The sequence below is a fragment of the Peromyscus californicus genome, unplaced genomic scaffold (genome assembly GCF_007827085.1).
Source record: "Peromyscus californicus insignis strain IS unplaced genomic scaffold, ASM782708v3 Scaffold_16__1_contigs__length_79575227, whole genome shotgun sequence".
Lineage (NCBI taxonomy): Eukaryota > Metazoa > Chordata > Mammalia > Rodentia > Cricetidae > Peromyscus > Peromyscus californicus.
This window is the reverse complement of record NW_026294458.1, coordinates 62755176-62773029: the sequence shown is the minus strand read 5'-3', so window position 1 is coordinate 62773029 and position 17854 is coordinate 62755176. Positions and strand designations below refer to the sequence as shown.

The window sequence follows — 17854 nt, the reverse complement described above, 5'->3', positions numbered from 1 at the left end:
CACAATCCTCCCAACTATGGATTCTTGTTCAACCTGTCTTCATTGACAATTACAGTTATGGTTTTGGTAAAATGCATTCTATCTACCACAAAAAAATATCAAAGTTATTTTCAATTTGTTTTTCCCTGATGATCAATGTCAGTGAGATTGTTTTTATCATCTTCTTGGCCATAGGGTTTTTTTGTTTTTGTTTTTGTTTTTGTTTTTTCGTTTTTTTTTTGAGAAGTGCAATGTCTGGCCTTTTGTCCCATTACCTTTTATTACCATTTTAAAACTTTCATCCAGTTTTTAACTATGGCACTGCTCTTATTTCCTTTCTTCCTTCTTGTTATTCTTCCTTGTAGATGTAACCAACCGTCTTATTAAATAAAAAACACAGAACTAATGCAAAGAAGAAAGCCAAGAGGTCAGAGCTAAGAGCTAAAACCTTACCCTTCCTCCTGCGGTGGTCCTACCTCTCTGAAAAAGAGCTACTTCCTGTGTTAAAGTCTTTATATAGACTTTCTGTTCTGCCTTCTCATTGGTTGTAAGCCTTCTCATTGGTTGTAAACCGAACCACATGACCACCTCGTCACTGCCTGTCTGCACATACCTCCAGGTCTTCTATGGTACCAACCAGAGAAGAGATTAAAGGCATGTGTAGCCAATGCTGGCTGTATCCCTGAACACACAGAGACTTACCTAGTTCTGCCTACCAAGTGATGGGATTAAAGGCATGTGCCACCACCGCCTGGCTTTCCTATGGCTTGCTAATTGCTCTGACCCCCGGGCAACTTTATTTATTAACATACAAATAACATTTTAGTACAAATAAAATATCACCATACTTCCTTCTTTCTCTTTCTTTTATTTTGTTGCTCTTTATTTGTTTAAGATCCTTATATATTTAATATATTACCACTTAGCAAAAGTATATTTTGTAAATACTTCTCTCAATTTTTAGGTTGATAAAAATTTTATTGATGATGTACTTCGCTATTCAAAAGCACTTAAATTTCACAGAACTCTGTTTATCTCTTCCTACTTTTGTTGCGTGTGTTTTAGGCTCACATGATCCACTGATTCTAAATTGAAATATAATGACAGGAAATTAAATCTGTGTCTCACAGAGACATATACACAATGTGTTCACTGAATCACTTATCACAATGCCTACTGTACATCTAAAAATAGATGGTTGAACTAATGAGACAAGTACACGAAATATAATACTATTAAGTCCAAATAAAAAAGTAACACTGTCATCTGAAGAAATGTAAACAGACCTACAGAACATCAAAATATTTAAAATTAGCCAACCACAGAAAAGCAGGAATGATCTCAATTTCTGAGAAATTTAAAATTAAAACTTGTGGAAGCAAAGAACAGGACGCTAGTTGACAGAAGATAGAGAAAATTCACGGAGATGTTGGGTTAAAAGTACACAGGTACAGTAAGGTAAGTTAAAAAAAACTTTCTGGAAATTACTGCGTAGAATTCTGGCTATAGCTAATAATAACATATTGCATACTCAAAAGTTGTTAAAAAATTATACCTTACATGTTCTCAACAAATAAAGGTAATTATGTGAACACGTTAATTTGCTTGACTAATAATATCACAATACATCAAAACATCACTTTGTTCCCTATAAATACGTGCAATTTTGTCGATGTTACCTTTCCAGGGTTGGAACTGAAAAGAAATGGTTGGAAAGTATGGAAAGGGCCAGAAAGTAGAGCTGTTCCTGGCACTTGCTCTCCCTGTTCAGAGATACCCTGCTTCTTCACAGAACTATGCTTGGGTCAGTGGAATTACAGGTCTTAATCTTACCAGATGATACATATCATTCTAAATAATGCAACTGTTTTTACTTGTTAAGCTATTGTTCAAAGCTCCCATATGTGACTGAATAATAAAAGTCAAGTAAAACACCCTGTGGAGTGACTAGAAATTTCCCCCTTCAATTAGTTCAACAAATATTTGTAAATTTAGTGTTCATGGAGGAAGCAAAGTTGTCTTTAGACATTCTGTGTATTGTTGGTCATCTACCCACTTTGATGGAGAAACCATGCCAGATCAGGTTTTGTGTGATCAGGCACCCGCATTCCATTCTCTTTTAGGTTTTGAGCTGTGTTCCTTGAAACAAAACTGATCTTTTCTTCAACCACTTTCTTTTCAACCCGAGCTCCCTGTCTTTGTTTATTCTGCTTGCTGGTGAGATGTGTTTGCTAGTCTTAATAAATACGTGTGAAAACTAAACTTCTGCCACACAATGACATCCAGATGCATCAGCTGAAAAAGAGACATCCAGTGTGGGGGTGGGTGGGGTGGCAGGGGATGACAATTCGGTGGCAGCCGAACAGGAAGAATTAAGGTGAAACGACTAATCAGAAAGCTCTATGTCCAATCATGAGACATGGTTTAATATTTTAACTTTGTAGTGTAAGGTACAAATGGTCTGCTTAAAGAAGTCATTGTTCATTAACAGCTGCTCAGTGTAGGTAGAGGAGCATTTTTCATAAAATGTTTTATTATAATATATTGGAAACAGGGACTGAAAAATACAGTAGAAACTTAGCTTAAAGTGTTGTATAATACTCAGAATCCTGTGCTAACATATTATTTTAGGGACATGAGAATACTGAAGTTGGACATTTAGTAACCATTTTAGATATGGTAGTTGAGGTTGCATAAGCCAGGAAAGTGACATAAGGTCACTTGATAACTTCTTGAGTTTTGCTTTTAAACGATGAAACATGCACAATCCCTGCAGAGGCAGAGGACACTAGCATTAAGCCTTTGAGGGGGCTTTGAAATGAAATGACTCAACTAGATTACCAATTAAAGTGATTATGAATTAGAAAAAAATTTGAAGGAGAAGTGAAAGTAAAATGAATGAATCAGTGGGGCTATTTAATCACTAATTGAAAATTGTATTTGAAGTTAAAAGAGACATATCTCAAAATGGTAACATTAGAGAAGAATTGTTGAGCAGAAAAATGACAAATGAATATTATGTAAAGGTACTCTGAAGTATCACCGAAAGTACTCTGTATAACTGAATGCTTTCATCTCTGGAAGCAGTCCTTGAGAATGATAAAAGAAAATCATTAAAAAAGGCGGGGGGATATGGCTACCAGTCAAAAGAGAATTTTAGAAGTTAAATAAATTCCATTAAAAAGAACAAGCAAATTGAAGTGCCTATGAAAATATAGTATAAAGCAATGAACTCTGTGTTTTCTCTTTTCGTCCTACAGGTACAATTTAGAATTGGTTTCCAATAAATATTGAATAAATAAACAACTTTTAATCACCCAACCAGATTATGCTGATCTTAAATACTTGCTCTATTGATGTACTAGGCATTTCTTGGTGACAATGTCTGTGCTTAATGATATAAATGAACATTATTGTTCTAATTCATTTTAATTTATTTTATAAAACACATATATACATACATACATGCACATATATATATATATATATATATATATATATATATATATATATATATACACCTAAAGCCTAAACTCCATTACCATCTCCAATGCTTTATGTATATATGGCTTCAAATGATACATTTTATAACATTAATTAACTTTGCTTGATTCACAGTCTAATTACTTTTCAGTGAGGAGATAAGATCAGAGATAAAGTAGCGTAACCATGCTATTCCTCATGAATTAAGTAATCACTTCTAAGTTATTGTAGATTCATGGTCTGTCACATTCATGGTAGTGATATAAACAAAACACTTGAAATAAATACCCAGGCTGACAAAGAGTATATTCCCAACAAACCGAACCATTACCCAAACTCAAGAACAAATATATTAAAATAAACCTGTCACTTTGGTTTACTTTTTCTAGTTAAGATGTAAATATTCACTCAGTATTTGTTTGGTAAGTATCTATTGTTTTTCCAAGAATACACATACTGATTTACAATGAAGACTCTAATCAAATATATCACATATAAAGGGAAGGCAGAGTGGCAAGGCTTGCTTGCCTTTGTGGTGTTCACACGGAAGGTGGCCATGAAGTATAAGAAGTTTGAGGAGCTGAGTCCAAGAACACTGCAATCTTGAGCAGTAACTGGCCGGTAGTAGATAATTAATTTCTACATGTTAGAAGAATGAATGATATCTTTAGCGATATATGGTTAAAACTAAGACATAAAGAAATGTAAAAATCGCCAAGTTAATGGGAAAAGGCAGGAAAGGTATATCATGTACAAGCTACACACAGATTTTTAATCTGGGAATTCAGGACAAGTATATTCAGCATACATTACAACATACAAGGAACATGAACAAATAGGGTGGCGAAAAAGCATAAAATGTAAAAGTAACCATCCTAAGTTAGAGGTTCCTATGAAATGATATGAGAAGTACAGTTCTAATTACCATTTCCAGCATTCCACAGAATCAGTCCAAAAGGTATTTTAAGGACCACAGAATGCCAATATACAAACTCAAATGAGAAGCTCTTTAAATAACTCTTTCATTCACATTGGGCAATCAATTTTGAGGTAAAAGTATAAATATATTTAAAAAGTGTGGACTATATAGAGTGAAAGATTCATATCAATTTTTAAATATTTCTTCTTGAATAAGTATGATCCCTTTAAGATGCAATGTGCATCATTCTAATGTAGTAATACGAATTTTGATGATAATTTGCCCTTCAAATAGTTAAATGAACATTGTCTGGAGAGCCTCTTGTCAAGTACCATGTCTCCGTGCACATGGCATATATTTAAAAACATTGAGTTTTACCTTTTAACTCTCATCATTGATAACTGCAATCTAGTACATGATATGAATATATATATATATACATGCATATAATTTTATCAGTATATATATATATATAATTATTTTATGACTAGATATGACAAAAAATCCAATTTAAGTGATTTGAAACTTTGCTTAATTTCAGTATGTAGAAAGTTACAGAGATGGGTTACAGCTATGTGGCTAGATCTGTTTGGGGAGCTCCTGGCAATGGAACCAGGACTTATCCTGGGTTTATAAAATGGCTTTTTGGAACACATTCCCTAGGGTAGAATACCTTGCTCAGCCTTGACACAGAGGGCAGGGCTTGGTCCTGCCTCAACTTAGTATGCCAGACTTTGTTGACTCCCCAAGGGAGGCCTTGCCCTCTCTGAGGAGTGGATGGGGGATGGGATGTGGGCAGGTGGGGGGCGGGAGAAAAGGGGGAACTGGGATTGATATGCAAAATGAAAAAAAAACTTATTTAAAAATAAACAAATAAATAAAAAGGTAACAATTTGCAAATACAGTTAGGTGTTTCTGAAAACTATGTAACATAGGATCTTTATATGACCAGCTCTTCACATGCTTCCTATACAAAAAACACAACAAAATTTTGAGTAAGAGGGCATTTTCACTACCCTGTTTGCTCATGTTCACTGTGTTTTGTGATGTAAACTGGAAAAAAAAAATTGGGATGTTTGCTGTTAGCAGGCAAACATGAAATAGTTCTGTTTGGATAATATATTCAATATTTTTGATCCATAGAAAATAATAGATTAAATACACCTATAAGTATAAAAATATCAAATAGCCCAGTATTAAGAACATAAGTCTTCCTGCACTGGACAAGTTGTTTTAGTTTAAAGGGGATGAGATTATAGCTCCTCAAGGTTAGAGTGCTAGCCTAGAATGCACAAGGTTCAGGTTCAATACCCAGCCTCATACATAAACACACACACACACACACACACACACACGACAGGTCTCTCATTAATGCATAAAAGTGTAAGTATGCTTATTTGGGTGTCAGAAATATACCAATATTATAGTACATGTTTCAAACATATCTTACTTGCACATTTTGTAAGGAGAGATATTTGTAAGGCCTCTGATATTATAGTTTACAATAAAACATTTTCTTTCTTTTTTTTGATTTGGTTTTTCAAGACATGGTTTCTCTGTGTAACAGCACTGGCTAACCTAGAAGTTGTAGTTTGTAGACCAAGGTGACCTTGAACTTGCAGAGATCTTCCTGTCTCTGCCTCCCAAGAACTGGGATTAAAGACATGCACCACCACTGCCTGTCTGTAAGAAGACATTTTCATTCCCAAGAGATGCAGGTATTATGAATTTGTGCAATTACAATAGCAAAGGTTATAAAAATACAGTAAGAGGAAGAACATTCAAAACCCTCAGAAATCTGTAGCCCGGCTCTAACAGAAGCATAAAACCATAATGATGACATCAGATAGATCATCTTTTTACATCACAGTCTTAATCTCAAGCTACGTAAGTGAAATTTCTACTGATATTTGTGCCCAGAGTTTGCAGACATTTTCATCAAGATGTAAGTCATTTGGAAGGCAAACACTTTTCTTAAATTAAAACAATAAAGTAGATAACAAAAAGTTTGCACAGAACAAAGTGATTTCCAGGCTTCTTCGGCTACTATTTTAGTATAAAAGATACAAGTATTAATGATATTAAGAAATTCCTTAGATCCCCTTCACAAACCAACATTTGTAATGGAAGAAAGTGCATGAGAAGATGTTCTTCATTTGGATTTGTCTTCGTGCATTGCTATAGTTTCTCTTTTACTGAGCAAGCTTGCTCTTGGCCATTCAGAACTAAAGAACTGGAAACATACCGCATCAATCAATACAATTTCTACACTACAGCACATCACTTCACTCTATTCCTTCACCGAATTGGGCTAGATGTTTCAAGAAACATAGGTTATAGCAGAACCAACTGAAATGCAGCTTGACTGTATTTAATGATCGTTGACTATAAATTTGGGATGGCAGGCCAGAGAACACACTTAAAAGCTCTACACAAATCAGTCACTCTCAATCTCAGGTACATCATCTATGAAATATGATTTAATCAGGAATAAATGAGGTAATGAGTCAAGTGCTCACCACAGTTACACAGCGTAAAATTGGCACTCAAAGTATTATTCCCTTTAACTTCTCTTGGGCGCTAATGGAAACGTTTTCAGCTGTGTATGTGCAGTATCAAAATCTTTGTGAGTGCCATTTCACCTTTTAGTTTTCTACAACCATACATATGGTGCATGGGTGCTTCATGAGCATGGTGTTATGAATGCATACATACCTATTTATGTGTGCGTACATGTATAAATATATGGACACATGTATTTACAAAGTTATACATGGGAAAAGGATCTAGGTTGCTTGGCTATGTTCATTCACTTTCTACCATTAATTAATTAATGAACTTACTTACTTACTTTTTTGAAAGTATCTCTGTGAACCGCAAGACTCTTGATTTTGGGTAAGCTGGCTAGCATTAGAGGCCCAGGCATCCTCCTGCCCCTGCAACCCTTCCACTGAGATAACAAGTGCCTGCCGCTGTGCTAAGCTTTTCATGTAGGTGTTGGTTGTCTGAACTCATGTCCCTTACTTACGGCTAAGCCATTTTTTTTCAGACCCAGTTTTCTATAATCATAATTATTTGCACAGACTAATTATATAGTCTGATGGGTCCTCACTGTGATATATAATATATTATTATATATGAAATATATACATATTCCTTTAGTCATTTCCACTTTTCTTGCCAATCTTCTCATACATACTATATTTTTTTTATTTTTGTCTCATTCTCCTCTCCCAAGAATAATTTTTACAAGCTATGAACATGCAAAGAAAATTGTTTAGATGAAAATTATGAAATAATGGCAAAGTTTGAAATTTTTCTCCAAATCCCATACATACTCCAAATATAGAATAAAGTATAAATGTTGATACAAGAATGAAATAAAAGTAAATGCTAAGTGAAGTGGAGTAATAATTTTGAGAGAAAAAAATGAATAAAATCATTATTTTTTTAACTTGTCAATGGCATGTATAACTACATGCCTGAATGATTTTTGTGAATTTTATAGATAATTATAAACCAATTGAATTTGTCAAAAATACTACTTCATTGTATTATTTTCATTGAAAAAATTATCATTCTTTCTGTAGATAAGGTCAGTATTTCAAGTACTATCTTCTCATGAATCTTCCAAATTAAACTTGCACAGGTCATTTATGCTTCCAGGCAGGCCAAGTGGTGCACACCTTTAATCCCCGCATTTGGGAGGCAGAGACAGGTGGATCTCTGGAGGTTCAGGGACAACATGGTCAACAGAGCAAGTTCCAGGACAGACGACAGAGCTACATAATAGAGAGAACATCCTCAAAAATAATTGAAAATAAAACTTAATAAAAGATGTATTTATACTGTCAGAGAATCATGTCTATGTCCTGTAATTCCTTCTTCATTTTTTCTTTGGTCCATCTAGCACATGGCCAGTAGCCTGACAAACATTTTTATCAATCTGCTTTCATTTCCAATAGCCAGGTCTCAAAGGTTAATCTAAACATCAAACTTAACTTGGCCTTAAAGGAGTTGGGCCTTAAGCAGCCCAGAGTATCCCATCCTGGATCCCATTGACCTTTCCCAACCATCCAACAGATTAGACAGCTGAATAAATACTCAAACTGGATACATTAAACTGCATTATTTTTGTCCTTGGGACAACTGTGTCCTTTTCTACAGTTTGTTCATGATGGTTCCCCCTCCCCTGTATCATTTTCTTCATTTACTCTCTCCATTTTGAAGCTCTCTCCTGCACGGAGTAGAAACATGGTTTCATGAGTACAGGCTCAGCTTTAAATGCATCTCAAGTTCACATTCGGTTGGGGAATATTGTTTTAAGGTGTGTTACTTTTGTTTAATGTTACATTTGTTTAACTCTGTGAAGCTGTGTTGCTGTGCCTGTCTAAAACACCTGATGGTCTAATAAAGAACTGAACGGCCAGTAGCAAGGCAGAAGGAAGGATAGGCGGGGCCGACCGGCAGAAAGAAGATATAAAAGGAGAAATCTGAGAGAAAGAAGTAGTCCAAGAAGGAGGAGGACAACAGAGGCCAGTCACCCAGCTACACAGCAAACCATGGAGTAAAAAATAATGAATGGTACACAGAAACAGAGAAAGATAAAAGTTCTTGGTCCAAAGGTAGATGGGCTAATTTAAAATTAAGGAAAGCTGGCTAGAAATAAGCCAAGCTAAGGCCATGAGTTTATAATTGAGAATAAGCCTCCATGTGTGATTTATTTGGGACTTGGGTGGCATGCCCCCGAAAAGAGCAGAAATAACCAGCAACAACGTTCTGATTTCTTATATTCGGACTAGACGTTTGTGTTTTCTGTGCCTTGGGTCACCATGAGAAAAGTAAAGGAACTGTAAATGGGAGAGTGATTCACAAATGAGTTGCACAATAAGCAGTCAATGATTTTTTATTAAGATAAGGGATGAATGCCAAGCACTCTCTGACCTTTGAATAATCAATCATATGATATCTTCTGCTGTTTCACAACCTTTTGCTAGATGGTTTATCACTTTCTCACACACATCTTTGCTTTTTCCAATCTATAGTCTTTAATTTTCTCAACTACCAACATGGGCTACCATTCTCTATCAAACAACATGTATGCAGATTTTTCCTCAAAAACAACAAGCATTCTTAAAAAAAAAAAAACAGACAATGAAATTAAAGAGTAATTACTAATTCCAATAATGACTAATCATAATTAATATACATAATCAGATCCTTTCTCTGTATTTCAATTTCTCCCCCATAAAACTAAACATAATAATTCCATAGATTCTTGATAATCTTGAGTTACAAGGTGACAACAATCTCACTAATATATATATAAATTTGAAGATATTTGCCTTATACCCAGCCAGTACTTGCCAATTTATTAACTGACAAAATGGCACTAAATTAAAATGTATCTTTGTTCAGGCATGTGAGTTGTGTGTGTGTGTGTGTGTGTGTGTGTGTGTGTGTGTTATTGTTGTTGCTGTTGTTGTTATAGTTGTGCTTGGTTGGCAAGATAAATGTTTGCCTTTTCAGTGTTGGGAATCAAACCTAGTGTAAGCACACACACTATCATTTGGGGCACATCTTATGTCTATCCTCACATTCACATATTTCCAACTCTGTCCCCCTCTCCATTTTTTAATTTATCAGACAAACCATTAACATTAATCTGTATTCCCTATAATTTCTGAATGTGGGGCCACTGACAAGAGCATATTTGACCTAACAAAAGCCACACACTTAAATAAGTCTGATTCTCCCTCTTCCAGATGCCTTCATCTGTCCATTAACTCCTCAATTAAGAGTTGGGTTCATGAACTTCTCCCCACTCCATGTCAGAATTATGATTTGCTTATGGTTCAGGTCTTGTGCAGGCAACCACAGCTACTGTGCCTTCATGAGTACAACCATCCTGTTCAATTAACAAGATGCTAATTATTATTTTTCTGACTCTTACAATCTCTAAATTTTTAAACCTACACAAAAGTTTGGTGTTGTGTAAAGTGAGCTAAGCATGTGTAAACTAGAGCTCTATGCTGTGGGATGGTCTGTATGTCAAATTACTCTGATGGGTCAATAAATAAAACACTGATTGTCCAGTGGCTAGGCAGGAAGTATAGGCGGGACTATAGAAATGGATTAATTTAAGATATAAGAACAGTTAGCAGGAAGCCTGCCACGGCCAAACAGTTTATAAGTAATATAAGTCTCTGTGTTTACTTGGTTGGGTCTGAGCGATTGTGGGACTGGCGAGTGACAGAGATTTGCTGACTATGGGCAAGGCAGGAAAACTCTAGCTACATCTCTAGTTGTCACCCATGTGGTTTTCCATTGGATATTCATTTAAGTCACTTATCCTAATTATGTGTCTACTCTAAGCACCCAGCATAACTCATATCTCAAGACCTTTTACTGACATCCTCTTGAACATGGAAAATTAATACATGTGTCTTATGATTGTAAATGGAGTCTCCTACAGTTGTTCTTTATACAGTGTATTCAACTGTTCTACTACTACTTTTGCCTAATGTGAGGTGTCTGCAGCAAAGCAGATATAAAGAAATAAACAAAAATATGTTAATGAGTAATGAGAATGTCCCAACCATCAATGAATTAGAGAGTCTCTAACCATATAACATATTTCTAATTACAAAGAACAATTTGATGATTTTATATACTTGAATAAGTGAGACATATCTATATGTCATTATATTTTATCTGCATGCTAATATTGAATATGGTAGACATCACCTGGCATAATATGCTTGATATTTTACACTGTGCCTACAGGTATCATGATCACAGCTATTCCTCGTGGCTGAGCATCATGATTAAGCAATAGGATATGTTCAGGTCAAAATTTTAAATGAGCAAATAGCTGTTCTGAGAATCTCAGTTGCTTCTTCAAGGTCAAGAGACCCTTGATAGCCTGGGCTTTATGCTCTTACACACAATGACTTTGGCTTTCCCTGTGATATACTTTTAACAACGCAGAGCCAAAAACCTATAATCAACCTAAAGTTCCTCAAACATATCTTCTGATGTCTCTGATAACAAAGATTCTCAAAATTCTTTTGCACCCATCTTAAATATTTAAATCTAGGAACGTCTGGCCAAGGACATCATAGCCTTCTAACATAACTGATAGTACGTGATTAATTGGTAGAAGCACAGCGAATGTATGGACCTCAGAAAAATGCTGTCAGCTCTTGAGTATTAGCGCCCTTATAATTTAAAACAGCAAAGATCCATTAAAATATTTAAAAGGATACCACAGAGAAGTACACGTGTTTGCTGAGCCATTAATGACAGCTTAGCTCTGTTAACTGGCAGAATGCTACTTTTAATAAAAGTGCTGGTTTCTTGTTAATGTGTTCTCCTATCATGTAATTTTGAAAATTAAAACTAATTTATAATTTTTAAATGGTCTTAAACTCAATATAATTGGCAGGATATAAAGATGCAAGGAATTCAGAATTTTCTGAATTCAGTAAAACCTGAGAACCAAGCACACTACCTTTTTAAGAATACTAATATTATTTAAGTGATTGTGCATATACCAAGAGCCAGAGTAATGCCATCAAGGTTAAAAATAACAACAGAAGCACATCTCAGACTCTGGCTCCTGTCTTCTACTAACCAAACACTTTCCTTCACACTATCAGAAGTCCATTGTTAAGATGATAACCCTGAAGAAAAAAAGATTAAGTTAAAATGATGTCCCCAATGTCAAATGCCAGAGAAAGTGTCAGGACCATGTCCAGAGACTTCCCAATGTGGACACTTGACCTGCCTTTCAGCTCCTGTACCTAATAACAAGCTCCAATATTCAGCCTGCTTACCAGCTTCAGACTGGGTAGCCCCTTTCTGTTTCATAACAAACCAGCTCATTTGGGAAGGAAGGCCATTTTATTTACAAAATTATATGAAGCTTGACCTTTTTCCTTTACTGAATGAGCTGCTTTTGTTCCCTTAATTGCTTCTCCTGTAAGATATTAAGCCTGAGAGAACCTCAGTCCCCTGTGTCGATGAAAAAACTCATCTGACACTCGGGACTTTCCAACTTCTCCTATTGCTCACTGGGCTCAGATTCAACTTGGGAAATGAAACTCAGAACAGCGGGCATCAAGAGAGGGAGGGAATCCTCTGGGCTGTTCACTGACAAAAAAAAAAATATTAATTTATAGAGCCTATCTTTCCTAAGTTAAACGGTCATACAGTTGATTCAATAGGCATCTCACACAAAGGGGATGTGGGCAAAGAATCAGAGCAGGGTAGACAGATAAAGGTTTTAGGAGAGGCATTAGCTATTACAGCCTCTACAAAGGGGGCATTCGTGGACTTGTAGCTAGCAGGCATCCACACACCTGTGCTCTCTCTTCAGAAGGTACAGATCTCTAATGGTTAATTACTCACTAGTATTTTCCCAGAAAGAAGTGTACGCAGATGTCCAGATTCACTCATTGAGTGGGCATTTCACAGGTCCCATGGTTTAGGCTTAAGGATGGTATACATGGCTGACACGGATTGAAAGAGAGTGGACTAGATAGCACTGCTCGGTTTCAGTGGAGCAGCACTCCTGTTTTACATATGTGATCAACAGTAACAGACTGGCATTGATCATATAAGATGATTCTTAAAAGAAAATGAAAAGGATTTTAAACATGCAAAAAGTTTTGAGAAGCAACCCTTTCCTATTTCAGTTTGGGAATTTGACTAAAAGACAGCAGATGCCCTGCTAATGAGAGACTCACTCAAGATCTATGACAGCAGAGGCTGTGATCAAGTCTTAAATATAAAGTAAAAACAATTGCACATGTCAAATAATTATAAATTTCTTTCCATGGGAAGCTACAAGCAAAGTTGACAACCTTCCTTCGTTAGATATTAATCCTTCAGGGGAAATGGTAGGCTTTTAAAAGAACATTTCTATTTGAATTTTTAATAATAATAAAAAAAAAAGCTCTCACCAGCATGAACAATACACAGGGTTGAAAGTAAAGGCTGGAGCTATTAGGCCTCATTAGCTAATTATGGTATTGGCATCCACTTAAGTTAGCTGGTTTTTCACTTGGGTCATTTTCGTCCATTCAACTGTTGTGGTTCAAAACGTTTTGACTACTTAAAAGGGAATACATCATCGTTGCCTTTCCCCAGTCAAACTGCACACCACTTTCCCAAGCAACAGCTTCAATCATGCTTCATAAAATCCCCTGCAAGCGTATTGTTAGAAACATAAATCATCCAGCTGAGGCTTTAGTATTTCCAAGGCAAGCCTGAGGGTCACTGGCTGGTAGGGTTTTCATGGCTCCATCAAAAAAATAAATAAAAATAAAAACATAAAAGAATAAACAGAAATGTGAGTTACACACGGTTCATTAAAAAAAAGAAAGAAAGAAAAACAGCTCCCAGTGGTGTGTCTGATACTTGCTGCTGCACCCTTAATTAGAGAAGAAAACAGCAGCCTAGAGAAATGAGACTCCAGGATAAGGACTTCTGTTTCTAGGCGTCTTTGACTTCATTACGACACATGGCACAGCAATACTACATGCTTGCTCACACAAAAGCTAGTTCCCCTGGATACTCAGCTATGGATCTCTGCATGTCCTACCACGGCACTAGACCGAGCGAGCGAGCAATCATCTTTACAGAGATGCCACCCTTCTGCCCCGTTTCACTGACAAGGAATATGGGTTCCCCTGCAGGCATGCCTCCGGTCCACAGTTCTTCTCTCTAACTACCCTGTGTGCTGATTATAAATCAGCTGAATCACAATTTCAAATACATGTCACACATAGAGACCCAAAGTGTATCTGTCTTTGTGTACTATTTCTACCTAGGTACTTAAACATTCCAATCTCACTCCTATCCCCGAATTCCAACACACTTAGCATCAGCAATGATAAATGCACAGACTCCACAACTGAGATGATTTTTCTCCAGACAGCTCACAGTGTGATCATCAATCTGCACAAACTTGCCCCATTATTACTCTACACTACACTCACTTAACTGCAATTGCATCGGAGTTAAATTCTCAGCCTGTCTCTTCAGACTCAGACTTGTGTGCGTTATAAATGAACAGTTAAACACAATCAGCAGCCTTCCAAAATGACAGCTTTGTATCTTGTAGCGAACAAGGGTATGCTGATCTTTGCAAGAGAAGTGACTGAATTAACGAATGAGACTAATATTAGCTTCAGATGAACCCATCTGCAATTTTTTCTGAGACTGAAATGTTTCCCATCCTAAGAGGAGCTCCAGACTGAGGCACTTTATAAATGAGAGCAATATCCGGCATGTGCATTCTTACTTCGGAACATAAAAATCTGCATCCAATCGCGGTTGGTTCATCATTGACAAACACTGTAGTTTGGGGAGAAGGACAGAGAAAGGGAGGCTTGACATCCGAAATGCCAAGCCCTGCTGAAGAATGAGAGGAGGACAGTGTGTGCAAGAGCAGAAACCATCATTTCTTGCTTAAAATGGAGTTCTACCACCCCCTGCTGGACCAAATGAGCAACGCCGAATAGGTGAAAAAAAAATGCTTAGGATTGGATTTAGAGAAGATATTTTAACTTATCTTGCAATTTATTAATCTCGTAGAAAATGCAGCACAAATAATATGGCATTTCTATACCTTTCAACCAAATGAAAAGCTGTGGCTATTCCCTGTGCCTTGAACGACTTCCACCATTGCACATTTTGACATTTTTCTCTCCCCAATTAAATGTCCAAACTTGTCTGGACAGTTGAAAACCTTTCGAATGATTGTGAATATATTTTATGTGAACGTGTGTACTATGTAAGCCAGAAAGATAAATGCATGTCTTCCATATAGAGACTAGCAGAGATCGCTTCCATCAATTGTCCCTAGGGTTATTCTACCACAGTCTTTTTTTCCTCCCCCACCCAAAAGAAAAAATAAAAAGAAAAAGAGATGGGGGGAGGGACTCCCCAATGCTCCACAACCTCCCAAATCCCTTACAGGTGTAATTCAAATCGGATGTTAGAACGTGTCCGGATTTTGCTATATTCACAGGAGGGTGGGGGGTCACAATGAATGCCTGCAACACAACCCTAGTTTTAGCCATTTGCTGTCTTAGAGCATCTATGGCCCGTTAGTTTCCAACATAAATAAGCCATCAAACGTTCACTTCACAGCCAAGAATAGGTGTTGGGAAAGGAGAAAAGAATCTCTAAGAACTGAATGTCTTGAACACCACAGAGATTTTTTTTTTTTTTTTTTTGATAAACGACTTTAATGCTGATAGTTTTTTTGCCGCTTCTGTAAAACACACCACTGTGCCCTTCCCTTCTGCAACCTCGGATATTTAACTATGAACACCCACCAACACACTCATCCAATTTGGGGTAATAAGAGAGAAAGCCAAAAATCCCAGAAGAAGCAGCAGTTTCCCACCCCCCACACACACACTCCTGGATCCCTTTCACACCGATGCCTATCTCCCAATTCTGCACGGTCTCCTCTTATCGAAAGGGGCTTTCGAGCAAACGGAGAGAATTTGGTGGTGGTGGTGGGGGGGGGGGGGGCAAGCAAAGAAAAAAAAAGAGAGAGAAAGAGCTCAAAACCCCAACAGTCGCCTCAAGAAGGCACCGCAACTTTGGTGCCTTGGGTTCCAGGGGGCTCGGGGGGGGGGGGGGGGTGCCTCGCTCTGTGCCTCTCTCTGGGCTGGGTTGGAAGCTGGGGTGGGGGGTGAGGGTGAGGGGGGTGGGGAGGGAAAGTAAGCCAGAAAGCCGCCGCCGCGCACTCCTACCTTGCCCGCTACTGACAAGCAACCCGAGCAGGTAGAAGGAGAGGTGGAGGCTCATGTTCAGGACGTGACACCGGCGGACAGTTCCAAAGTTATTAAGTCCAGCCCCGGAGGAGAGGGAACCTTCCGCTGCCACGGCCGCCGCTGCTGAGCCCGCCGCCGCTCCCGGGGATGCCCCAGCCGCCCGCAGCCCGCGCGCTCCTCCTCGCAAAGTGACTGCAAGCTCCGCGCCTTGCCGCACTATATCCAGGCGGCGGCGGCGGCGGCGGCGGCGGGCGGGCGGGCGGCGGCGGCAGCAGCAGCGGCCGCCGCGGCGGCAAGCGGAGCCGGCGGGAGGAGGCGGAGGGGGCGGGATCGGGGCGGGGAGGCGCGGCCCCGGCGGATCCCTCCGCGCGCGCACGCCGGCCGAGCCAGCCAGCGAGCGGGCCAGCGAGCGGAGCGGGCGAGCCAGGCACGCGCGCGCCCCCACCCCCACCCCCCCCCGCCCCCCTGGATTCGTCCGCAGTGGAAGCCAGGGCCACGGGTTCGAGCCCAGGCTGCCGTCCGGCTGTAGCGAGGCCGTTGGCGAGAGGACAGATAAGCGGCAGAAGGCAAAAACAACCCGTGGGGCCGATGGTGCACGCTCACACCGTGGCTCTTCGAACAGGGGAGGCTGCAACTTTGTAGCCTTTTCCTCTTTCCGCCTCCGGGCTTGGGCCGGGGTCCCTGAGCACCGCTGGAGGGCCAGCCTCGGACGCACAGGGCTCAGTAGGTGGGGGAGTTAGTGGGCCGGTGGAGCATTCCTCGGTTCCTTCAGAGCGGAGGTGGCAGGGTCTGTGTCTGTTTGGGATTTCACCCGGGGGGGGGGGGGGGGGAGGTCTGGCACCCTTAATGCTTTGACTCCCCGTGGAAGAGGGAAACAACTGTCCTCTAGGGTGAATGGCCTCGGCCTCTTACCTTAGATGGACCAATAAAGACGAAGTCAAGTACTTCCTTAGATGCCAATTCATTGGAGTTGGATGCAACCCACGGGGGCGACCTGCATAGGGTCTTGGGTTTGCTATGCGCTGTCCAGGATTAGCACTGTGCATCTCCCCGTTGGAGTGTGAAGAGGGAGAGCCTGGAATGTAAGAGGGGGAATAGAGCTGAGACTCTTCCTCAGGTCAGTCACCTACAAGCCCTGAGTGTGTGTGTCACCTGCAAGTGCTCCCAGTCGTGACAATGGTGTGAGACTTGAAAGGGATGTGTGGTGCTCTGGTGTCAGGCCCCTTCACCCGAAGTCTGGGGCTGAGCATGATTTCTGCTGGTGGAATAGGTAAACAGGGTTTCGGGTGTCACTTTTATGTGACACCTGTCACAAGAGACTGGCAAGAGAAAGAATCTCTGGCCCCAGGGCCCTTGTCTCTGCCCAGGGTTATAGTGAACAGCTGCAGCTGACAAAAGGTCCTTCAGTCAGCACTTTACTCTGCCTCGTTAAAGTGGTCAACTAACTCACTGCAGACTCGGAGAACTCCCTGGTGATTTTCTTATCAGCAAGAACAGAGACAAAGATCAGTGTAGACAAACATGCACAGGCTCAGAACATCAGACCAAGCCCCAAAAGAATTGCTTCAGGGAGGGCTGGGGTAAGAGCAGAAAAGAACTAGCAGGAATACTGGAGATAGCACCTATGATTTGCTCTTGTGGCCTGAATGATTCATATGGAAGATTTCTTAGTATCCTG

General features: G+C 39.3%; 1 protein-coding gene across 2 annotated transcripts in view; it reads right to left on the bottom strand.

Moving 5' to 3' along the window:
- Ncam2 (neural cell adhesion molecule 2) overlaps window positions 1-16453 on the bottom strand; it is a 431206-nt gene extending 414753 nt beyond the window's left edge. For both annotated transcript variants that reach the window (XM_052741042.1, XM_052741043.1), the window contains exon 1: window positions 16156-16453. In XM_052741042.1, the coding sequence (XP_052597002.1) occupies window positions 16156-16210 (55 nt within the window). In that variant the 5' untranslated portion in view covers window positions 16211-16453. The remainder of the gene's footprint in view (window positions 1-16155) is intronic.
- Between the last annotated feature and the right edge of the window lie 1401 nt (window positions 16454-17854).